The sequence below is a fragment of the Vulpes vulpes genome, chromosome 14 (assembly GCF_048418805.1).
Source record: "Vulpes vulpes isolate BD-2025 chromosome 14, VulVul3, whole genome shotgun sequence".
In the NCBI taxonomy this organism is placed as follows: Eukaryota; Metazoa; Chordata; class Mammalia; order Carnivora; family Canidae; genus Vulpes; species Vulpes vulpes.
Window position 1 is genome coordinate 15,915,614 of NC_132793.1, and position 22,198 is coordinate 15,937,811.

At 46.0% G+C, this 22,198-nt stretch overlaps 1 protein-coding gene and 2 long non-coding RNA genes across 4 annotated transcripts in view; 1 reads left to right on the forward strand and 2 right to left on the reverse strand.

The window, feature by feature from the left end:
• GDAP1L1 (ganglioside induced differentiation associated protein 1 like 1) overlaps window positions 1–5,730 on the reverse strand; it is a 26,963-nt gene extending 21,233 nt beyond the window's left edge. Inside the window, exon 1 of the mRNA XM_025998756.2 lies at window positions 5,347–5,730. Coding sequence (XP_025854541.2) covers window positions 5,347–5,526 — 180 coding nt within the window. The 5' untranslated portion in view covers window positions 5,527–5,730. The remainder of the gene's footprint in view (window positions 1–5,346) is intronic.
• On the forward strand, window positions 1,675–21,197 carry LOC112920088 (uncharacterized). Of its 2 annotated transcripts, XR_003235017.2 has the most exons (5): window positions 1,675–4,830; window positions 15,329–15,506; window positions 15,982–16,285; window positions 18,556–18,789; window positions 20,773–21,197. It is a non-coding gene; the product is annotated as an uncharacterized lncRNA (long non-coding RNA). The 2 variants fall into 2 exon arrangements; XR_011996897.1 differs by lacking the exon at window positions 18,556–18,789.
• The window catches only part of LOC140595350 (uncharacterized), an 11,245-nt gene continuing 5,329 nt past the window's right edge, over window positions 16,283–22,198 (reverse strand). The window contains exons 2-4 of the long non-coding RNA XR_011996896.1: window positions 18,971–19,152; window positions 18,675–18,804; window positions 16,283–16,810 (exon numbers count right to left, since the gene is read on the reverse strand). This is a non-coding gene — a long non-coding RNA (uncharacterized lncRNA). The remainder of the gene's footprint in view (window positions 16,811–18,674; window positions 18,805–18,970; window positions 19,153–22,198) is intronic.

Here is a 22,198-nt window from a genome sequence, read left to right on the forward strand (position 1 = left end):
GGCCTCTGCCCTTGGCAGGTCCAGACATGTGGCCTTGCCTCCTGGCAGGGCACTTGCCCCTAGGGATCACTCCCAGGCCCTGCCCTGCGACTCTAGTAAGGGCACCAGGTGCAACTAAGTGCCTGGTGAGGGGACTATCTTTAGAGATGTAACAGTTTTGCTTGGAGCGGCCTCAGGGTCATGCCGGCAGGCGGCCAAGGAGACTTTCTCCTTTAGCTGAGCTGTAGGCCAGAGCCATGTGCCATCCTGCAGGGGAGGGGAGTGTGGGAGGAAGCCAGGCCCAGGGGAAGGGCATGCAGTCACCAAGGCCATCTGCCATCTCTTTATCCTGGAGACTGGACCAGACTTGGGTGGTCACCACTCTGTGTGACTGAACATCAACCACCCCTGGGCAAACTATCTTCCCTGGGGGGGAATGGAATTAGCTCACTGGTGCTTCATTATCATAGATGGGCACTGTTCCTCCTCACCCAGGCCCTTGTTTATTAGGCAACTGCAATGTGCTGGGTTGGCATCTCTGCTCAAACACTTAGTTGCTGTGCGACTTTGTAAAAGACACTTAGAGTCTCTGAACCTTAGTGTATTTATCTCAAATATTTTCTTTTTTTAAAATTAATAAAGGTGAGGGAGTGGCCCATACACGGATCTGAGGAAAAGAGTTCCAGGCAGAGGGAATAGCCAGCACAAAAGCTCTGAGGCAGGAGCATGCCTGGCGTGTTTGAAACACAGCGAGGAGGCCAGTGTGGCTGGAACAGGGTGGACAGGGAGACAAGAGGAGAGGAGGTCAGGCACAGGGCCTTTTTATTTAATAGTGGATTTAAAAAATTTTTTTATTTATTTGTTATGAGAGACACAGAGAGAGAAGAAGAGACAAGGCAGAGGGAGAAGCAGGCTCCTTGTGGGGAGCCCAATGCAGGACTCAAGCCCAGGACCCCAGGATCATGACCTGAGCCAAAAGCAGATGCTCAGCCACTGAGCCACCCAGGTATCCCTGCACAGGGCCTTTTAAATGAGATTCCCAGATTCAGGGGTCCATGAATCAATCCAGGGACTCCTTGATCTAGGATGGGAAAATTAGATGTTTATTTTCAGTAATCTCAGCCTGACAGCATTTTCTGCAATTATGAGTGTAGGCGACAAAGCATGGTAGTGTTAGCTGTGCCTGATACATTGTCACCACAAGAAATCAGATACTTTCATCACTGCACATTCCTACAGTTACACTCATCATGACTTTGACATTACAGTGATCAGTCCTGTCACTAGGTCAGGTTATATAACAGGTTCATACAGAAACACATACTATTATACAATGAATTTGTTTTAAAAGTATGTCAATAGCTATACTTTGATTGGCTTCCCTTCTAGTAATGCTGTATATTTTGCTTTATCCATTAAAAGGCACTATTGTGAGAAAGATCCACAGGCTTCCCCCCATTGATGAGGGGTCCATGACCCAGGCAAGGTTAGCATCCTGTAGTAGAGCCTAAGGCCATTATGAGGATGGCCTGTCTCTTTCTTGGAAGGACCTGGTGAGCAACTACAGGCTTCTGAGAGGAGTAGTGAGATCTGCAGCTGTCACCTGTGAGCTTCTGGGGGTGGAGGAAATGGTCAAGTGCAGCGTGGACAGCGCTGGGGGCCAGTGCCCAAGAGCATGAAAGGCAAGGCCAGGGTGGGAGGGAGAGATCACCTTGGTGTCTTGGGTGTTGGGACTATCTTCTGACAGGACTCAGATCTGGGCCTCCTACTCTTGGGGACAGAAGGCTCCACCCACAGGTACATCCAAGACAAAGGCAGACCCTGAGAGGATGGGATGAGGGGATCTTGAACAGGCTTGTTGCAGGAAGCCAAGGATGGGTCTCAGAGACTCACCTTGGTGGAAATCACAGGAAGAATAGCTAACCCTCAAATAGCACTTTCTCTGTACCAGGAACTGCTCTAAGACATTTATATGTGTTACAAAAACCTAATGAGGTAGGTACTAGTATCATGAACCTTTTGCAAAAGAGGAAATAGGCACAGAGACAACACTAAGTTGGCAAAAGTTACACAGCCAGTAAATAGCAATCTTAGTTGTTGTTGTTGTTGTTGTTGTTTTAACTGGCTGGCATGAGGACAGAAGAATGCTCAAAAGGCTGGGAACACACAGAAACAGGGCGATTCTTCCTGCCTGGGGAGGGAGGGATGCAGGTTGTATCAAACATCTAGTCCATTTTCATGCTGAAAAGCTGAAGACCACAGAGGGTCAGGACCTACCTGGGGTCACAAGCTAGTGAGTTGGAATGCCAGCAATCAGAATGCTGGTGTCTTGACTGTCTGCATGTTTGCCCCTCCCAGTCTCACCCCTTGGCCCTCACCTCCGGCCAAGGAGAAGCAGGCTGGGGGCAGAACAGCCTCAGAAACAAACTAATATCTACATTTTGCATTTAGAACCTCCTCTGAACCCTGTGGCCCCAGATGATCACTTATGATGGTGCATGGAAGTTCACTGTTAGCATGCAATCTTTAAGGCATTGTGCTAAGTGTGCGGTCATGCATGCTATCATTCAATCCTCACATCTCTCTGAGATAGGTTACTGTTCCTCCTGCACAGAGGAGGAAGCAGAGACTTACAAAAGTGAAGACACGTGCACAAAGGCATACAGAGGGAAGTGGCACAGTCAGGATTTGATCTCCTGTCTGGTAAATATAAGTGCGCTTACTCGGCACTTTCTATATGCTAGGTGCTGCTCTAGGGGATTTAATGGATACATTTGCTGAATCTTCACAATGACCTTATCCTGGAGGTGCTGTTATTATTCTTACTTTATAGCCGTGATGCGTGAGGCATGAGAGGCTAAGCAACCTGCTCAGAATTACCCAGCTGGTCAGTGGCAGAGTTAAGATTGAATCCTTGGCACTCTGGCCCCAGAGATGGAGCTCGGGACCCCCCTCACTGTCTTGCTGCCCTCTGGCTCTGGGATAGTCCTCAGATGTCCCATGAAGCCACCACCACTCTTGAGGGTAGGCTATTTTCTGCTATTCATGTACCATTTAAGACAGGCTTCTCAGATGCTAAACAAAGGGGAATTGCTCCCTGAATGCAGGCAGGGCCCTTAAGGACTGAAAAGAAGGAAGCTTACCTGCTAAATTCCTACTATGTGCCAGACACTTAACATATGTCCATGTCCTTTTAATCCCCCAGGAATTCTGCAGGGTTGGATGCAAAAGTCTCATTGAGGAAATTAAGGCATGGAGAGGTTAAGTGACTTGTCCAAGGTCACACATCCAGTAAGCACTTAAGATGAGAATGGAATCCAAGACCAAATGACTGCAGAGCCCATGCCCTTTCCACCAGGCTACACTGCCCCTAGAACCTACCATGGGCACCCAGACAAGGGGAAGGCCCTGAAAGGGAGGCAAGAGGATGCCCAGGCTGGCCTGGTCACAAATGGGTTTTAGTGGAGAGTCCCATCCCAAAATAAAGGGCCACCTCAGCTCTGAGTGCAGATTGAATAGGATATATTCCTTGCGGGCAAGGGGAAGAGCAGGAAGCTCCCTTGGGGAACGGTGATGGCAGGTGCCATCCCTCTGCCACCTGTCCAGTCCCAACCACTGGGACCTGGCTCCTGAGGTTCTGGGAAAGAAGGGATTCTGAAGTCTGGAGGTCAGTCTGATTCATCTTCAAACCCCCAACAACTTGCATAGAGCTTGGCATGCAGTAGGTGCTCAGCTTGCACGTGTAGAATTTATGGATAAGTCCCAGAGTGGCTCTGGTTAAGCAGACCCCTCCTTCACCCAGCACTTTAGTGATATCATAACACCTATAATTATCAGAGCCTTGACCCTTTGCCAAGCACTGCTATCAGCATTTTTGGTGTATCACCTCATTTCACCCTCAAAATAACCCTTTGAGAAAGGTACTGCCATTAGCTCCATTTTACAGATTATAAAACCTTGGAGAGGCAAGGTGACCTGTCCAAAGCTTTACGGTGAATTATTGGGGGAGATGATTCTTCTACTGGGGACTGTCTGGCCTCAGGGTCTATACTCTAAACTGGAGCTACTCAAAAAAGGATCAGTGGACCAGCTTTATCAGCATCACTGGTAGCTAGTTGGAAATGCAGCCTCTTGAGCCCCACTCCAGACCTGCTGAATCAGAATATCTGGGGTGGGACCCAGCAGTCTGTGTTTAAACCAGGATCATGCAGTGACTAATGTATGCTCAAGTTTGAGAAGCGCCAGTCTAGAACACTAAGTTATACCGCCTCTTCAACAACCCTCTCAGCAACTCTGAGAAGGGGTGGGAATTACAAGTAGCTATTACCATTATTATTATTATTTTCATCATCATCTAGTTTTCCAGATGATGAACTGAGCCTGGACCAAGACTCAAATCTAAGTCTTTTGGTTCCAAGGCCCTTTCTCTTTAGGAATCTGTTTCTCCATCTGAAAAAAATGAGTGAATGTAACAAAAGGATCTCCCAGGAAGAAGAGGAATTCCAAGGTCTGACAACCGGAATCCCTTAGAAACAAACCATCAACACTCGCTGTTGGGCCCTGGCCGTGGTGCTGAATTCGTGCCCCACTGACGGACAGCCGCCCGGGGTGGGAGATTGCGCCCCTAGAGGCGCCCCTGTCTCACAGGCGCAGTGCTTGGCCCTCACCCCCCGGAAGCGGGAACCCCGAAATCTCAGCACCAGGCTGGATTCCTAGCTGCCCTCCCAGCTCGTCTGGGTCTGAGAAGGAGCAGAGGGGCTGTCTGTGTCTTTAAGAGCAAAACATAGATTTTAGGGGCCGAACCCAAGCTAGTCTAAGGAGATGGGTTAACTCCTTCCTTCTCAGCTCCAGGTAAGTGTGGATGCGGGAGAGGGCTGGGGACAGACCCTCCAAGCCCCAGCCAGAGGAGGGCTGCCAGCCAGGCAGGAGCTGCGACCTGGAGGGCCTGTAGTATCCAGGACAGCAGCGCGGAGGGAGGCCCACCACCGACTACTGGGGCTGGAGGCTGGATCCCAGAAAGCACTCCTCCTCCCTCCCCGCAGTAGCCGCCCCCTCCAACAGGCCGCCTTCCCAGCAGTGCCCATTCCTTTCCCCTTGCCTTTGTCTCTCTTCTCAGCCCTCCAACAGACCAGGTCTTTCTGGGAGGGAAAGAGGCATAACAGATGTTCCCACAATTGGGAACGGTGCTCTTGGGGCCCAAGACAGGGCCAGTCACCTCCGGCATCCTCCACCCTCCAGCCCCGAAATCCCACATTCCACCCTCCAGCCTCTCCCCCGTCCTCAGACCCCCTGGGCCCTCCTGGATCCCCTCCCCCAAGCCTCCTCGCCAGCGGGTGCATCCTGCTCCCCAGCTCCCTTGGGCTCTACCTTCTGTGAGCTGAAAGACTGGGTCCAGTGGTACAGAACCAGGCTCTCCTTGGGCCAATGGGCGGGGCTGGCCGCCTCGGGAGCGTCGGGGGCCTCCACGGGCTTGGCCACATCGCTCTCCAGCGCCGAGATGGGCCACCAGCTGCAGTTGGTGGGGGTCAGGTTGTTGGGGGTCGCCATGACAGCCCGGAATCAGAGGGAGGAAAGAAGGAGGCTCCGCGGCGGCGGCTCTCTCTCGCCCAGCATCACATGGCCTCGCCGAGCCTGCCCCTCTTTCGCTCCCTCCCTCCCCTCTCCGTGAATGTCATTACTCGCTGGGCGCTGGGGGAGGGGCGAGGGGATCCCGGGAGCTCCTTCCCTCCTCCTCCCCTTGGCACGCCCCTGGCCCCTGCCAGGAACCACCCGTCCTCTAGGTCAGGCTCCCTGGAAGGGCTCGAGGAGCCACAGGGGAGTGGGCCTTGCCCCCCAAATGGCTCATATCTGGCCAGGCTTCTGCCAAGACTCCACCATTGTTAAGGGGTTCTGACTCTCTATCTTCCAAGAAGCAAATACCTTTTAGGACAATTGTGTTATAGAGACCCATTCCTCTTATAAATCAGTCTCTGGAAATAGCTTGTCTCTCTTTGGACCTGTCATTTTCTAGCATTTCTCCTCAAGGACCTCTAAGGGCAGAAGGGCACAGACTATGAAGTACAGAGCAAATGCTTACATAGCACTTGCCACCTGCCCAGGCTTTACAACCATCAGCTCACTGAGCCTTCCACAATAACCGCATGAGCCTCATTTTACAGAGGAGGAAAATGAGGCACAGAGAGGTTAAGTGACCTTGGCCAAGGTCCCCTAGCTAGTAAGTGCTGGAGCAGAGATTCGAACCCAATCTGTCTGGCTCCAGACTCTATCCTCTTAGCGATGTAGACATGATGATGATATAGACAACAGCACAGCAAGCGGTTATCAACCCAAGCACTTTACATGCATCATCTCATTTATCTGCACAATAATCATTTTTACTAGAGGAGGAAGGTGAGTCTTGGAGATGTCAAGTCCTTGGTCCAAGGTCACATCTTCACCCAGGAGACTGAGGCACAAAGCTCAAGAAAGCCTATAATGCCCTGCTATCACTTAGTTTATCCTAAATATTCATGGGAGCTTTACATAAAATTCCTTAATATGCCCTTGCTTCCAATGCTATAAATAGTTTTAATTTTTTAAAAAATGTAAAGATTTTTATTTATTTATTCATGAGAGACACAGAGAGAGAGAGAGAGAGAGAGAGAGAGAGAGAGAGGCAGAGACATAGGCAGAGGGGAGCCTGATACAGGACTCGATCCCAGGACCTTGGGATCATGACCTGAGCCAAATGCAGCCACTCATCCCATGAACTAACCCAGTGTCCCAAATACTGTTTTAATTTATTTACCATTGAGAAAACAGATGCACCAGGAAGATAAGCTTCTGTATTTGCCCTTCCTCCCCCATGTGATGCTATCAAGGACTCCTGAGCACATCACCCTTTCAGATAGATAGGCATGGCTCTTGAGGAATCAGTGTCCTTTCTTCTACCAGATAATAAAAGTTCTGTGGCCCAGGGGCTTCCCTTTTGGCTTTTGGAGCTATGTTTTCTACCAAGTCCCAGTTGCCACATTAGCCTCCCTGATCACCCTTCCATGAATTCATTTTTAAAAGATTTTATCTATGTATTTGTCAGAGAATGAGAGAGAGAGCGAGCACAAGCAAGCAGAATGGCAGGCAGAGGGAGAGGGAGAAGCAGGCTCCCTGCTGAGCAGAGACCCCCCAACTTGGGGATCGATCCCAGGATTAGGCCTGAGCGGAAGGCAGACACTTAACTAACTGAGCCAACCAGGCACTTTGAAATTTTTTTTTTTAAAGATTTTATTCATTCATTTGAGAGACAGAGAGAAAGAGGGAGGGAGGGACAAAGGGAGAGAGGAAGAGAGGGAGAGGGAGATGGAGAGAGGGAGAGAGGGAGAGAGAGAACCTGAGTTGGGGAGGAGGGGCAAAGGGGGAGGGAGAAACAGACTCCCCATTGAACAGGGAACTCGACTCTGGGGGAGGCTGAATCCCAGGACCCCGATATCACGACTTGAGCCAAAGGCAGATGCTTAACTGACTGAGCCACCCAGGCACCCCTCCATGAAATTTTTATTCCTTCTTTTTCCTCAAAGTGTGTTCTTGTTCACTATTTTTTTTTTTTTTTTTTTACAAAAATCAAAGCAGGATATGATCTGTCTTCAGGGAAAACTCAAATGTCTGAATTCAGGGAAGTAAGGCCTTAGAAATTTGATCAGGAAATTTGGAAAATCTTGTCCCTGTAGAGGCTGCTTTTAGGCAACAGGCTTGAGCAACAGAAACTTGAGCAAGGCAAAATGGCCCACAGTGACCACTGACCTGACACAAACAGGCTCATTAACAGACCCAACTTGAAGTAGCCACCATCCCTAACTGACCAATTACAACCAAGCACAGTTCCTAAGATTACTCCCCAAAAAGTACAATTTTGTCCATCCCCATACTCCACCCTATAACTATAGCTCCTCACCACTGTCTTGTGGAAGATAATTTCTCCTTATGGCGGCCCTGTCACTGCTCTCTTACAATGTATTCAATAAATTTCTATCAACTTTTTCTGCCTTGGGTGAATTCTTTCACCCCAGGCACTGGCACTGTCAGCCCCCACCCATTTGGATGCCCCATAGGCCTTCTCTGTGTCTTCAACCTAAATGCATCTCAGGAGCCATGTCACAGCAGTTGCACTCAAATGTGTATTCATTTTCTCAACAAATATTAATTGTGCACCCACAGTGTGTTAGGCACTTTAAGCGGCATCAGAAATACAGTGATAAATAAGATAGACATTGGCCTGCTCTTTGCGTTTTCCACCTAACAATACATAAAGGGAAAGAGTTTCCTATCAACGCAGGTCTAACCCATACTGTTTAACAGTCTACACTGTATGAATGTGCTGTAATAAGTTTAACTCCTATTAACAGACAAACATGCCGTTTCTAATATTTTGTTATAAAAACAATGCTGCAGCAAAAATCCTTATTCATACCGATTTGTGCATGTTTGAGTATAGTATGTATGATAAATTCCTAGAAGTGGAATTGCTAGATCAAAGAATATGTCTCTGACCAAGTTGCCTCAGAAGAAACTGTTCCAATTTACACTCCTCACTAACGATCTACAAAAGGGCCCATTTCCCTATACCCTTGCCAACTCAGCATATTTCTAAACATTTTTTTTCCTTTTTGAATCTTTGGGTGAAAAATGATATATTGTAGTTTTTATTTGCTTCTCTTTTGAGTTATTAAAAATTTTTTTCAAACATATGATATAGCAAAAAAATAGCTCAATCAACACCCATCTATCCATCACTTAAATACAATCATTGGTTAAAACTTGCCATGTTTAATTTGGGAAGGAAATTGAAGGGGCTTGAAGTATTTTGAAACAAATTATAGGCATCATGATATTTCATCCATGAAATACTTCTCTATTAGATACTTTAGACCTAACATAAATCATTTTCTTTTTTTTTTTTAATTTTTTATTTATGATAGTCACACAGAGAGAGAGAGAGAGGCAGAGACACAGGCAGAGGGAGAAGCAGGCTCCATGCACCAGGAGCCTGACATGGGATTCGATCCCGGGTCTCCAGGATCGCGCCCTGGGCCAAAGGCAGGCGCTAAACCGCTGCGCCACCCAGGGTTCCCCATAAATCATTTTCTTACGTAAACAATACACTCTTCAGATTTAAAAAATTAAATTTCTTTGTAAATCTTTTCTCCCACAATGTCAACTCATGGAGACACTGGGCCAGTTGTCTTGTACAATGTTCCACTTGGGGAGTCTGCTTGGTCATTGTGGCGCCTCTTACCTTGTCGTACTCTCCTCTGTTTCCTATAAATTAGTACTTAGGTCCAAAGGATAGACTAGATTCAGATGAACTATTTGTGGGCAAACTGTAACTAATCCTTCATGGGTGATGCTACCTACTTAGTTTCGTCTTGCATCCAGAAATCCACAATGTCTTGATGTCCCACTACTAATGATGCCATGTTTAAGGTGGTGACCACCACTCTCCATGTTAAATGCCAATTTTTCCTCTTCCCACCAGGCCCTTATGGGTATCTGGTTTCTCATTCACTGATGGTCCTTGGGTGAACCAAGTATCAGGTGCTGTCAAATGATTTTCTAATTCTGTCCTTTTGTATGCCTTTATCAGCTGGCATTCTTTGAGTTTCATCTTTTCAAATGTTTCAAGTCCATTTTAATTTCTTTCCCAGTGAATTGTCTGTTTCTGTGGGGACCTGGGCAATTATACCACAATGTGATGAGTGCTGTGCCAGGGTAAGAGCCTGGAAGGGGCACCACCTGGGCGCTGGACATGCCAGGAAAGGCTCTCAGGAGCTGGTGGCTCTAGGTATAGGTTCCTCTGAAGCAGATCCTGAGGCAAGAATTCAAAGACAAGCAGTTAATTTGGGAGAAGGAAATTCTGGGAAGCAAGTGGGGGGAAAATATAGACAAGAAAGGCAGCAAGGAAGGTGTATTGTCAAGCAAGTTAGCACCATGGGTATCTGGAGCTTAATCCCTCAGGGAAATTCTGAGGCTGGTGTAAAGTGCCTCCAGAGGAGGAAGAAAGCCAGGGTATTTACACACCAACTCCTGTCAGTCATTGTTGGAAGGCTGCTCCTTGCAGGGAGCAGGCAGAGTTAATTTCCCAGCACTTCAGGCCTGCCCTGAGGTTGGCAGAGCTGCTTCCAGTGATTACAAAAAAGCCCTCAGGCCATAAATGTTGGTGCTGCCAACTGGGGGTCAGCGATGGGCACAGAAATGGTAAAAGTAGGGGACACAGGGAGGGCATTACCAGCATTGCTCAGGGACCTCTAAGCGGAGACTTTAAGAATGAGAAGGAATTAGCCAGACAGAGAGAAGATGGAGAAAGGGACACATGCTCCAGGCAGAGGGCAGGTGTAAAGGCCAGAGGTGAGAGTGAGGGTGGGGTGTTTCAGGGACCCATGGCTTTTTATCTAGCTGGAGACAGAGGTGAAAGATGAGGCTTGGTGGTCATACCAGGCCTGCTAAACCACCTTTAGGAGTTATCACATCATGCTGAGGGTACTGGAGAGTCACTGGAGGGTTTTAATCAAGGAAATAGTGCCCAGTTTGTGTGCTAGAAATCTCAAAACACCTGAAATACATATACTGAAATTCCAATGTATTAATTCACACTGGAGTCTAGCTGTTCCTTGCCAGTGATGGGATTACTCCTGCCCTTCCTTCCATAAGAACCAGGGATAGACTCAGCCACCAAGAGGTTGCCTTGAATGTGAACTCCGTGCACAGTGAGATGGGGAGCCTCTTAGGGAACTTCTCACTTGGGCCTACTACTGCTAGATTATAATACACGTTATAATAACATCTATGAGGGTTTCACATGTGCCAAACACTGTGCTCAGCATTTTTAATTTTTTTTAAAGATTTTATTTATTCATGAGAGACACACAGAGAGAAGTGGAGACATAGGCAGAGGGAGAAGCAGGCTCCCTGTGAGGAGCCTGATGAGGGACTCGATCCCAGGACCCCAGAATCACGACCTGAGCCAAAGGCAGATGCTCAACCACTGAGCCACCCAGGCATCCCTGCTCAGCACTTTTTAGTCATTAACTCAGTTGAACTGATATTGTTACTATCCTGATACTGCCAATGGGGAAACTGATGCTCAGGTGAATGAGGTTGTTAGCCCCAAATCAAGTGCTAACATCCAAGTCCACAGAAAATTGAGTTTTTTTTTTTAAAGATCTTATTTATTTATTCATGAGACACACACACACACACACACACACACACACACACAGAAGCAGAGGGAGAAGCAGGCTCCATACAGGGAGCCTGATGTGGGACTCGATCCCAGAACCCCGGGATCTCACTCCGAGCCAAAGGCAGATGCTCAACCACTGAGCAACCCAGGTATCCCAGAAAAGGGAGTTCTAAGAGCCACACAATAGGGGATTAGATAAAATACATCGTTATCATAGAATAATTTATATCCACTAAATGTGTAAGGGTATAATGTAAAGGTAATAATCATATGAGCTGCTCTAAAACTTCTACTTAGCGAGGATACTGTAATATTTAAAATATAAACATTAAAAAATACAGGTTACCAAAAAAGTATGTACCATTCAATTTTTAAAATATAAAAGTTATAGAAGGATAGTTAGTAAAAGTGGTTACATGGTAGGGTGCCTGGGTGGCTCAGTCAGTTAAGCACCTAACTCTTGATTTCAGCTCAGGTCATGATCTCGGGGTCATGAGATTGGGCCCTGCATCAGGCTCTGCACAGAGTCTGCTTGAGATTCTCTTTTTCCCTTTCCCTCAGCCCCTCCCCTCTCCCCCCTGCTCGAGTGCTCACTCTCTCTCTAATAAATAAATAAAATATTTTTAAAAAGTGGTTATTTGATTATATTATGCTGAGTGGACACAGATAAGAGGGGATCACAAATGCCTTTTTCTCTCTCAGTTGGATTTTCCAGTTTTCCTTCTATTATGGACTGAATTGTGTCCCCACAAAATTCCTGTCAAAGCCCTAAATCCCAACATGACTGTATTTGTAGATAAAGGAGGTCACAAGGGTGGGGCCCTAATCCTTTTTAAGAGGACAGTCTCCTCAAGTAAGCACCAAGGGAAAGCCATGTGAGGACATGGTGGGAAGGAAGCCGTCTACAAGCCAGAAGAGAGGCAGAAACCAACCCTCCTGGGACCTTGATCTTAGACTTCCAGCTTTCAGAACCATGAGAAAGTACAATTCTGCTAAGCCAGCCCAATTTGTGGCAGCCTGAGCGGATGAATACACCTACAATGGAACTACATGATTTACATCTTTTAAAAAGGATCCGAGCTTGGTTTTATGTTTTTTTTGTTTTTAGAAAGATACTGCTTGACTTCTTGTTCCCCACTGGGGGCAAGCCAGGCCTGGGAAAGGAGAAGAAATGAACAGGGTGTAAGTGTCCTTTAGCCTACTGCTTTACAGAAATCCTGCGACAAGTGTCCTAATGTCCACACCGACAGATGGGAACATGGAGGCTCAGGAAACATGAACTGTCTGACCCGCAATCACCAGCAGGGAAGCAGCAGAGCTGGGGTTGGGATCCAGGTATATCTGATCCCCAGATACACCTGAGCCCTTTTCTCTGCAGACGACTGCCTCCATATAGAGCAGATGCTGAACGGGGCACAGCCATGGGTAGGCTGGGGTGGGAGTGGAGGACATCCTTCAGTTTGTAAGGATCACTCAGGAGATTCTGTTTCCAAGTTTTGGGCAGGATGAATGGTTCTCCCAGAAGTTAGAAGTCACCTTAAGAAATTCACTGTGAAAACTCCTCTAACAGTGAATGCGTCTAATGTCTACATCCATTACGACAGGGCCTACTGGTTTAGGAAGCTACAGGGACCCCCAAAATGCCATAAGGGTGTGGTGGAGACCACGGCAGATTGGTAGAGCATGTGTACCACCTAACATACAGTTGGCTGCTCCTTGTTCCGGCCAATTACTCCTGGAGTGGATTGCAAGCATGGCCACCACTATTCCAGGTTTTAAAGAACCTGGAGATCCAGATGTTCGCATGAAATCTATTTTAAAATATGTTAAGAAAAAAAAAAACTGGCTGGTACAGAAATAACAAAACATATTTGTGGGTTGGATCTAAGCCCTCATATTGTCAGTCTGCAGCCGCTACATGAGATAATTTTTGCCAGTCCTAGGGGCAATATGTTAGTTAGCATAGCAGTAGCTACTGTAAGAGATAAACCACCAAATCACAGTGTCTTTACACAGTTTTTAACTCACATAGTCTAATTAGCAGGTAGGGGGGTAGTAGGGCAGGGAGTTCTCTGCCAACTTTATCATGGGGCTTCCAAGATCACCCAGGCATTGCTATCCAAGCAGGGGACCTCATGGGAGGTTTTTATGGGTAGCAGACCTCCTTACTTATGCCCTCGTTCCATTGGCCAGAATTTAGTCCTGTGGCCACTTCACCAAAATGCAAAGGGGAGCTGGGAAATGTAATCTCTGGCCAGTTCCAACAAGAACTGTCCTATAGATTGGCTGTGCAGACCTGTGGGGCAGTTATCTATCTCTGCCCCACGCAGTTACTGTCCTCTCCATTTTACAGATGAAGAAATGAATCTCAGAAATGCTAAGTGACCTGTGGGAAGTCTTGCAGCCAGGAGCACTGTCTTTCTGACTCCAATCCAGGGACCTTTCCTCTACCTCAGTGTTTTCCCAAACTTTCCATTTCGTAAGAATCACCCATGGCACTTGTTAAACATACAAGTTCCTGAATATTCAGGGGAGAGTGTGGTAACCTGTATTTTCATCAAAAATCCCAGATGAAAAAAAAAAATCCCAGATGATTCCTCTATCAGACTCTGCACCCAGAGCTGCACCTCAGAATCATCTGGGAAGCTTTGTGGAATGCTAATCTCTTGGCCCTAACCTCTAGAAGTTCTGATTCAGTGGGTCTGCAGGGAGGGGCCCTGACAGTGACATTTTATAATATTCCCAGGTGACAGTGATGTACAGTTTGGGCTGGGAACCTCTGCTCCCATACCAAATTAGGCTGGTAAGTTTTTCAAACTAAAGCAACAAGAGAGAAAGAGAGAGAGAGAGATTATTGAGCCAGCATCTTAGGAACTCTTTAAATGATTCTAATATGCTGTCTAGGTTGAGACCTTCTCAATAAATGGATCAAAAGCCTGAATCAGTAGCTTTGGGGTAAGCCAAACTTTGTATTTCTAAAGCTCCTCCAGGGTATTATGATACCACTGCTCTAGGGCTCTGCTCCTCAAAGTATCCTCTGAAGTATCAGCATATCTCTGCAAGCTTGTACGCAGAATCTCGGGTTCTACACCAGACCTGATGAATGAAAATCCCCAGGAAATAAGCACATGCTCTAGGCACATCGGCTCTTTTTTTGGGAAGACAGCATATTAGGGCCTCCAATCAGGACTGGCTCATTTTCTCTCCATCCCCATACACCCTCCTGAGGCTGCAAAAGGTTTTCTAGTGTCACTAGCATAGTCTGTCCTCAAAGGTCTGGGCCTTGATGCCCCGGTGCCACGGCCATCTGTTCATGGATACTTTGTTTGGTCTGGGCATGCGCATGGTTTGATCAATCAACAGGGGACTTGCAGGACCTTTCTGCCAGGGAAGGACATCACAGGTGCTGGGTACTGTCTTGGGGACAGACTGTGGGATTGGGTGCTTCACCTGAAGACCTAAAGCTCTTTAGATCTGCAGGTTGGAGAAGAAGGAAGACTTGTTTTGTGAGATTCTGGGACCAATCAGAGGAAGCTACAGGGAGGGAGGTTGAAGTTCAATATAGGGAAAACAAGCAGGGGCAAAACTGATGGTAGTAAGCTTCCTGTTCCCCAAAGAGGACAAGCAAAAGTTGAGTGGCTTTCATGCAGTGGCACTCAGAGGCAACATCTGGACAGCATGCAAGCTGGAAAGAGAACTCCCTTCAAGGCTAAGACATGTAGACCCCTCAGAGGCTGTGAGGCTGGGGCAAGGAGAACTCGGGGAGTGAGATGATTCCAGGTTCTAATGTGCCAATCATGTGTAAAGAAGTTTTCTTAAACACAAACATGACTGCTTGTGCATGAAATAATTTCCGTGCTGGTCTCCACTAGTTTGATAGCTGCGAGGTCAGTGGCTGGGCTGCCTGCGGAGTCCACAGCATCTGACACAGATACAACAGCATCTGTCCAGTAAATATTTGTTAACTTAAATGCAAGTGGCTGAACATGATCGTTAATCTGTCTCTCAATGGTAATTTTTGTATGCTGTGGGACAATTTGGCATCCTTTTGTGCCCTTTAAAGCATCTTTGTCAGGTATTCAAATTGTCCATTTTTCTGCTTGCTTTCTTAATAAGTGCTAATTCTTTTTCATCCAGTTCGTATCTGCATGGCATTCTTTGTCATGGCAAAACAACTCAAAACATTCTAAGCCGCCCATGAAGAGGGGTTGTTAAATCATTCAGGGGCTCTCCTCCACAAAGCCCACCCACCAATCCAAGTTAAGGACCTCTTTTCTGCAAGGATCCCAACAAGATGCCAACAGCATGGTTTCTGGTGAGTGTTCTCTATGAACTACTTTGTACTTGGTTGTATCTTGTTTTTATTTGTTTTTTTCCTGTTCTGAACATCTATTGCTTTTGAATAAGAAAAAGTAACCAGCAGGAACTAGACAGGTTTTAAACTCCATTTTAGATCTCTAATTTATTTTAGCCAGTTTTATCTAGTTAGCAATGTTATTATTTGAGAAAACTGCACACTGAAAAACAGAGCAAATGCTTCTAATAACTACTTAACAAGGAAGCTGAGGCCCAGAGAAATAAAGTGATTTATCTGTCCCAGGACACATGAGGCAAGAGCAGAACTCAGGCCCTGACTTGCAGACAGGTGTTCTTTCTTATACATCATTTTCTTCCCTTCCCACTGTGAACCTCTTACTGTTTTCCCTCACTAAATCAGCAAGGCAGGGGTGCCTCGGGCATTTACCGCCTCACAGGTTCGATATTTCATTCCACTGACTGGATTTGTGTAGATTTCAGAGCCAAGAGAGCCATCAGACAAGGCAGCCTCCACCTATGCCTTTGCTTACTGGAAAACCACAACAGGCTACAGATCCAATGCAAAGAACTTCTGGAAGAAGCCCTGTCCTTGGCACCAGGACCAGGAGGTGTCTCCCCATTTTGAAGTCTGCTATTGGGCGATCTGCGAAGGCTGCGGGCAAGTCTGTGCCATTTCTGCCACATGGGATATTTTCTTGGGAGTTTCCAGAATTACTGAGAAGTTCTCCATGGGCGTGTCCTCCAGTCTGGCCCTGGCTTCTCTGAGCCAAGTGAAAGGTACACAGCACTTTTCCAGGAGTCTTGCCATGCTGAGCAGGGCTTAGGACTGGGCTCCATAGCTTTTCCATTTGATAAGGATTCAGCGGAGAGAATGTGAAAAGCATTCATGCTGCACCAGAACCCATGCCAGCAGATTCAGGCTCTGCAGGAGCACCAGGGGCTTGGTTCAGCTGTGACAGGCTGGAAAATTCACAGGGTGAATGGATCTCAGGTTTCGCAGCTGAGAAATGAGCATAAGTTTTTGTTTTTTTTTCCTGGCATCTGGGCAGATGAGTCCATGGTGGATGTTCTGGGTGTCCTAAGGTTAGCTGCAGAATACATTTTATTTTGGGGTCCTGGTCTGTGATAAAGAGTATCTCTGGGCTAAGATGATTCTCCGAGGTGGTTTCTAGGTCTGGGTGTCCACTAGGAAAAGGTGCTTTTGAAGTGCAGTAGAGAAATTCTGAAGGCCAGAGGATGAGAGACTTGAACCTGAAGCACTGACAGGTTCTCAAAGCCCACACTAAAGAATTCTTTTTACTCCTTATCAAGAAAAGGCAAACATGTCTCATGAATAAATAAAATATTTATTAAAAAAAAAAAAGAAAAGGCAAACAGGCACTTGCATGACTAAATTTTAAGAAAAGATTGCATAGTAATAATCAAAGAGGTATCGATTAAAAAAAATCTGTGGCTTTTCAAGAAAATTATAAAAATAACATATTCATCATAACAATTTCAAATAATACATAATCTAAGAAGTAACTATAACTCCATTCTCCTGGAGAGGTACAACATAAAATAAGGTATCGTTTTTCAAACTATCAGATAAGCAAGCTTTAAAAAAATGGTAATCTAGGGATCCCTGGGTGGCGCAGCGGTTTGGCGCCTGCCTTTGGCCCAGGGCGCGATCCTGGAGACCCGGGATCGAATCCCATGTCGGGCTCCCGGTGCATGGAGCCTGCTTCTCCCTCTGCCTGTGTCTCTGCCTCTCTCTCTCTCTCTGTATGACTATCAAAAATAAATAATTAAAAAAAAAAACCTTTAAAAAAAATTAAAAAATGGTAATCTAAATTGAACACCAATAAAAAATAAATTTATTATAAAAAAAATGGTAATCTCCAGCATCGGCAAGGGTGGAAGCCAGGGTTTTTTAACCTCAGCACTACTGACATAATTTTTTGTGGTGGGGGCTCTCCTGTTTATCACAGGATTCTCAGCAGCACCCCAGGCCTCTACCCGCTAGGTACCAGTAGCATCTCCAGCACTAGGTCCCAGTCTATGACAACCAAGAATGTCTCCAAATACTGTCAAATGTTCCCGGGGGGTGGGGTGCAAAATGACCCCCTGCTAAGAGCCCTTGTAGGCAAATGGACAACCCAAACACCTTTGGTGGGAGGGGTATCTGGCAGTATAACATACTTAACAGATACTAAAATTTGTGTCCTGGGGCACCTGGGTGGCTCAGTTGGTTATGCATCTGCCTCCAGCTCAGGTCATGATCTCAGGGTCGTGGGTTGAGCCCCATGTGGGTAGAGCCTCATGTTGTCCATGTCCTGCTCCCTCTCAGCAGGGAGTCTGCTTCTCCCTCTTCCTCTTCCCTCCCCCTACTTGTTTTCTCTCATTCTCTCTCTTTTCTCAAATAGATAAATCTTTTTTATTTTTTTAAAAGATTTTATTTATTTATTCATGAGAGAGAGAGAGAGAGACAGAAAGGCAGAGACACAGGCAGCTTTGATATAGGCAGCTTTGATATAAAGATGTCTTCAGGGCAGCCCGGGTGGCTCAGTGGTTTAGTGCCACCTTCGGCCCAGGGCGTGATCCTGGAGACCCGGGATCGAGTCCCACGTTGGGCTCCCTGCATGGAGCCTGCTTCTCCCTCTGCCTGTGTCTGTGTCTCTGCCTCTCTCTCTCTCATTCTCTCATGAGTAAATAAAATAAAAATCTTTTTTTTTAATAAAAATCTTTAAAAAAAATAAACATGTCTTCAAGATAAAATTGTTAAGGGGTAAAAAGCAAGGTACAGAAGAGTGTAGAGAACATTTTTGTAAAATTTAAAGAACAAAATTGTACTAGTAAATGGATGTCTCTGTGTGTGTGTATATATATATATGTATATATATATATATATACATACATACATCAAAGTCTGTATGTTTCTAAACTCTGGAAGAAAAAAAGAACTCTGGAAGAAAGTGCACTAAACCACAAACTGTGGCTATTTTTCTGTAGAGTAGGATGGAGGGGTACAGGGGGAACATCTGAGATTTTCCATCTCTATATTTCAGAATCATATCATTTTACAACAAGGACACTGCAAAATAATAAAGATAAAGATGAGAAGTAGAAAAGAAAAAAAAAAGGAGAAAAAGAAAGGAACACTGGTTGGAGTCCTGACTGCTCTTACCTGAAGTAAGAAAACCTGGCTTAAATGCTTGCCCTGCACTTCAAAGGTCCCAGGCAGCATCAGAGGCACCCCGGCACCAGATCTTCAAAGCAATTCTTCTAATTGGCAGAGCGGGGTAATTATTTCCATCCTGCAAATGGGGAAACTGAGACTTAGGGAGTGCTAGGATTCACTCAAGGGCCTATCTCTCCAGAGTTCCAGGGACTACTCCCACAAAGTCACAGGAGCAGGTCCAGCCACAGGCTCCCATAAGCATGGATCTAAGAAGCCTGCCCTGTTCAAGTGCTCCTACTTACGGCCTCTACTTCTTCGACTCTTACTCCTTCAAGCAAAGCTGGTATTATTCCTCCCCCAAGATTATGTTCCTCCTTCTGGCTCTCCTTCACTGAAGGCATCCTTCCTTAGGAAGAGGAGGGATTCGAGATCTGACTCTGGCAGTCACCAGCTCAACTAGTGGCTTCTCCTCTCTGGGCCTCACCTGTAAAATGGAGACAAATATACCTAACTCCCAGAGTTGTTTTTAGGCTCAAAGGAATCATGTTTGTGAATGCATTTTGTAAAACAGAAGGCACTTGAAAATATTACTTTTACTTTAGCAAAAGAAAACTCTAGCTCTCTTCCTATGGGGGTATTTCAAACCTGAAATATTGTACAAAGATTCGCAATACATTGCAGTATGTTGAGGGGATCACACAGAGTTCTGAAAATGGGTCAGTCCATCTAAGCTAGTACCTTACCTGAGCCAGGCTCCCCTAGGACCTTTTACTGGGCTTGGGGACCTGTGCTGTCACCAGAGAGAGGTGCCAAAATGCTAAACATCCTAGGGCAGAGGAGCAGGGAAATAAGAAAACCCAATGGAGTGTATTGTCAGTACCAGGAAGTAGATTTCTACTCACAGGAAAACAGACTGGGCGAGAAGCAAGTTAGTATGTCTGTCTAGGGCTTATGGGAGTGCTCAGTTAATTTATTACCATTATGAAGAGTAATGTATGCAGAAGCACCTGGGGCAAGGTTTCATCTCCTCCTACCCCAGTGAATTGTGGTAAAATCGACCTTGTCAAGAACAGCAGCAACAGTGGGCAGACTTAAAACAAGCTCATCTCACAGCTAGAGATGGTGTAGTGAGGTGGGCCCTGGGAGTATGTGATTGAAAACCTTGCCTTTATGCAATTTCTCAGGACATTACTGGAGACTTTAAACAGCTCATCCCTTCTTTAGGTGTAAAATTCTATTCTATGAAAATAATCAGACTCATAGTCAGATGTAGATACAGACACACAGAGACACTTTTATATGTACATATACACATAAACATTTTCAGCTCAGAGTTATTAGAGCAAACATACATACCCCAACTGCCTCAAATAGAGGAATAGTCAACTACAGAAGAACTTATGAATATATTTAAATAACAAACTATTACACAGTCATTAAGATCATGTTTTTGAGGACTACTTTGTGACTTGGAAAATGCTTACAATAGTTAATTAAAAATAGAATATTAAACTGTATACGCTGTTTATCAGCAATTAACACATATACATTTATAATAACAATAGCAGCAAGGATGTACTGGATGCTATAAGCGAGGCAGTGTCCTATCCCATTATTCACAGAGTCCTCTCCAAGTCCTCTGAGGCGGGTACTATCATTACCCTCATTTCTCAGAGAATACATGAAGGCACAGGGGCTTGGGCAGCACGTCCAGGGTCACACAGAGGAGTGGGGATGGTGGGGCCAGACTGTTAACAGAGCCAGTCTGGCTCTTAGGCACTCTTTGGCACTGCAACAAAACGCTCACAGCGGTCATCCCCAAGTGCTGGGGCTGAAGAACGCATACTTTTCTTCTTTGTATTTCCCACATTTTCTATAGAGGTATTTTCTTTCATTAAAATTAGCTTTTACTTAAAAAATAATATATTAACACATTAAAAATATTTCCAAAGTACAAGGGGTATGAAATCACCTAGGAGCCAGATAGATGGGAGGTGGTGAATCAGATCCGATTTGATCCAATACAATAGGATGGGAAAGGCCTGAAGACTAGATTGAGGGGGAAAGATACTCATTGAATTCTGAACACATCTCATTTTTCCAGGTGTTGTGGGACATCCATGGAGACAGCAAGCAGGACACGAGACACAGGTGTGGTGGCAGGTGCAGAGGCATGAGCACCTGATGGTCAAGATGGTCATTTTGACATGAAGATGATTGCGAGCTGAAGGCCACTAAGACTCTGCGGGTTCAAAAGAAACTTCTGCCCCTCCCTTAACCATGCAGAAGAATCTAGACTGGGGCTTTCCCAGAATGAAAGTTACCAGCAGGGATCAACTTTATGTGAGTGACCCATCTGTACGGCAGGACAAACATCTAATTACCAACATTTGTTTTTCTTGTCACCATGAAGTACACTCCTTTCCTCTGAAGTTCCAGGTTCCTGTCCCCTTCTCTTTAGTTCAGGATGACATTTGCCTGTGTAGATTTCCTGCATGTACACTATTAAATTTGACTTTTTCCTCTTAATATGTCCCAGGTCAATTTGATCTGTCCCAGGTCAATCTTAGTCCAGCTAGAAGGACTCCTGAAGGGGATAGGAATTCCTGTTCCCTGACAGGGGACATACGGGCTGAAGATCTAGATTTGGTGTCAACAGCACGCAGATATATCACCAAAGCTGTGGAAGACATTTACTGTTTCTGCCTGCCTGTTCCCTCTATCCCTTTCTTTGGGTAATAGCGACCCATCTTTTCCTTTGGAGAAACACCCTACCGGGCCTCTGTAGTCTTGGTGAGAAGGGCAAAATGCCTGGCTCTCCAAGAGGTGGGCACATCCATCAGGCTAAAGAACATTTCTTGAGGTCAAACCTATACTTCTGTTGCAGGTAATTCATGATGCCTAGTAAGCCTGCAGTGCCCCAGCCATTTAGCAAATGGCCTTTGCTGCTTGGGAGCCATTGCTCAGTTCTGAATCTGAAATTCAGAAGCTGCGTGGGAATTCCTGGCAATTGGTAGAGGCTCTGGTCTCCAGTCTGAGAAGGTCTGGTTGTTCAGCGTTGCTGTCTGTTGAGGGATCTTTCTGATATCCTTTCCAAGAGAAGCACAGATTTCTCTCGTGTCAGACACAGCATCATCTTGGAAGAGCATGTAAGACAAGAGGAGTGGGAGAGGTGAGGTCCCTGAGGACCAGCAGCTGGGCAGAGGAGGAGCAGCTAAGATCATGACCCTGGGTGCAGGGCTACAGAAGCCAGAAGGGGACTGGAGTTAAGGAGGTCATATCCAGTGTCAGTGCTCAGAACTCAAGCAACAGAAGACTGAGAAAGAAGTCACTGGATTCAGCAACAAAGAAGTTACTTGTGACCTTGGCAAGAAGTGTTTCAGTGGGGATGGAAGTCAGACTGTGGTGGGCTGAAGAGAGAGAGAATTGAAGTAGTAGAGATACTATGGTTCTAATGGGGAGGAAAGGACAAGAGCTTTAGAGGGAATCTGGGGAGAAGAGGGCTTTTTGGGTTTGGGTTTTTTTCCCAT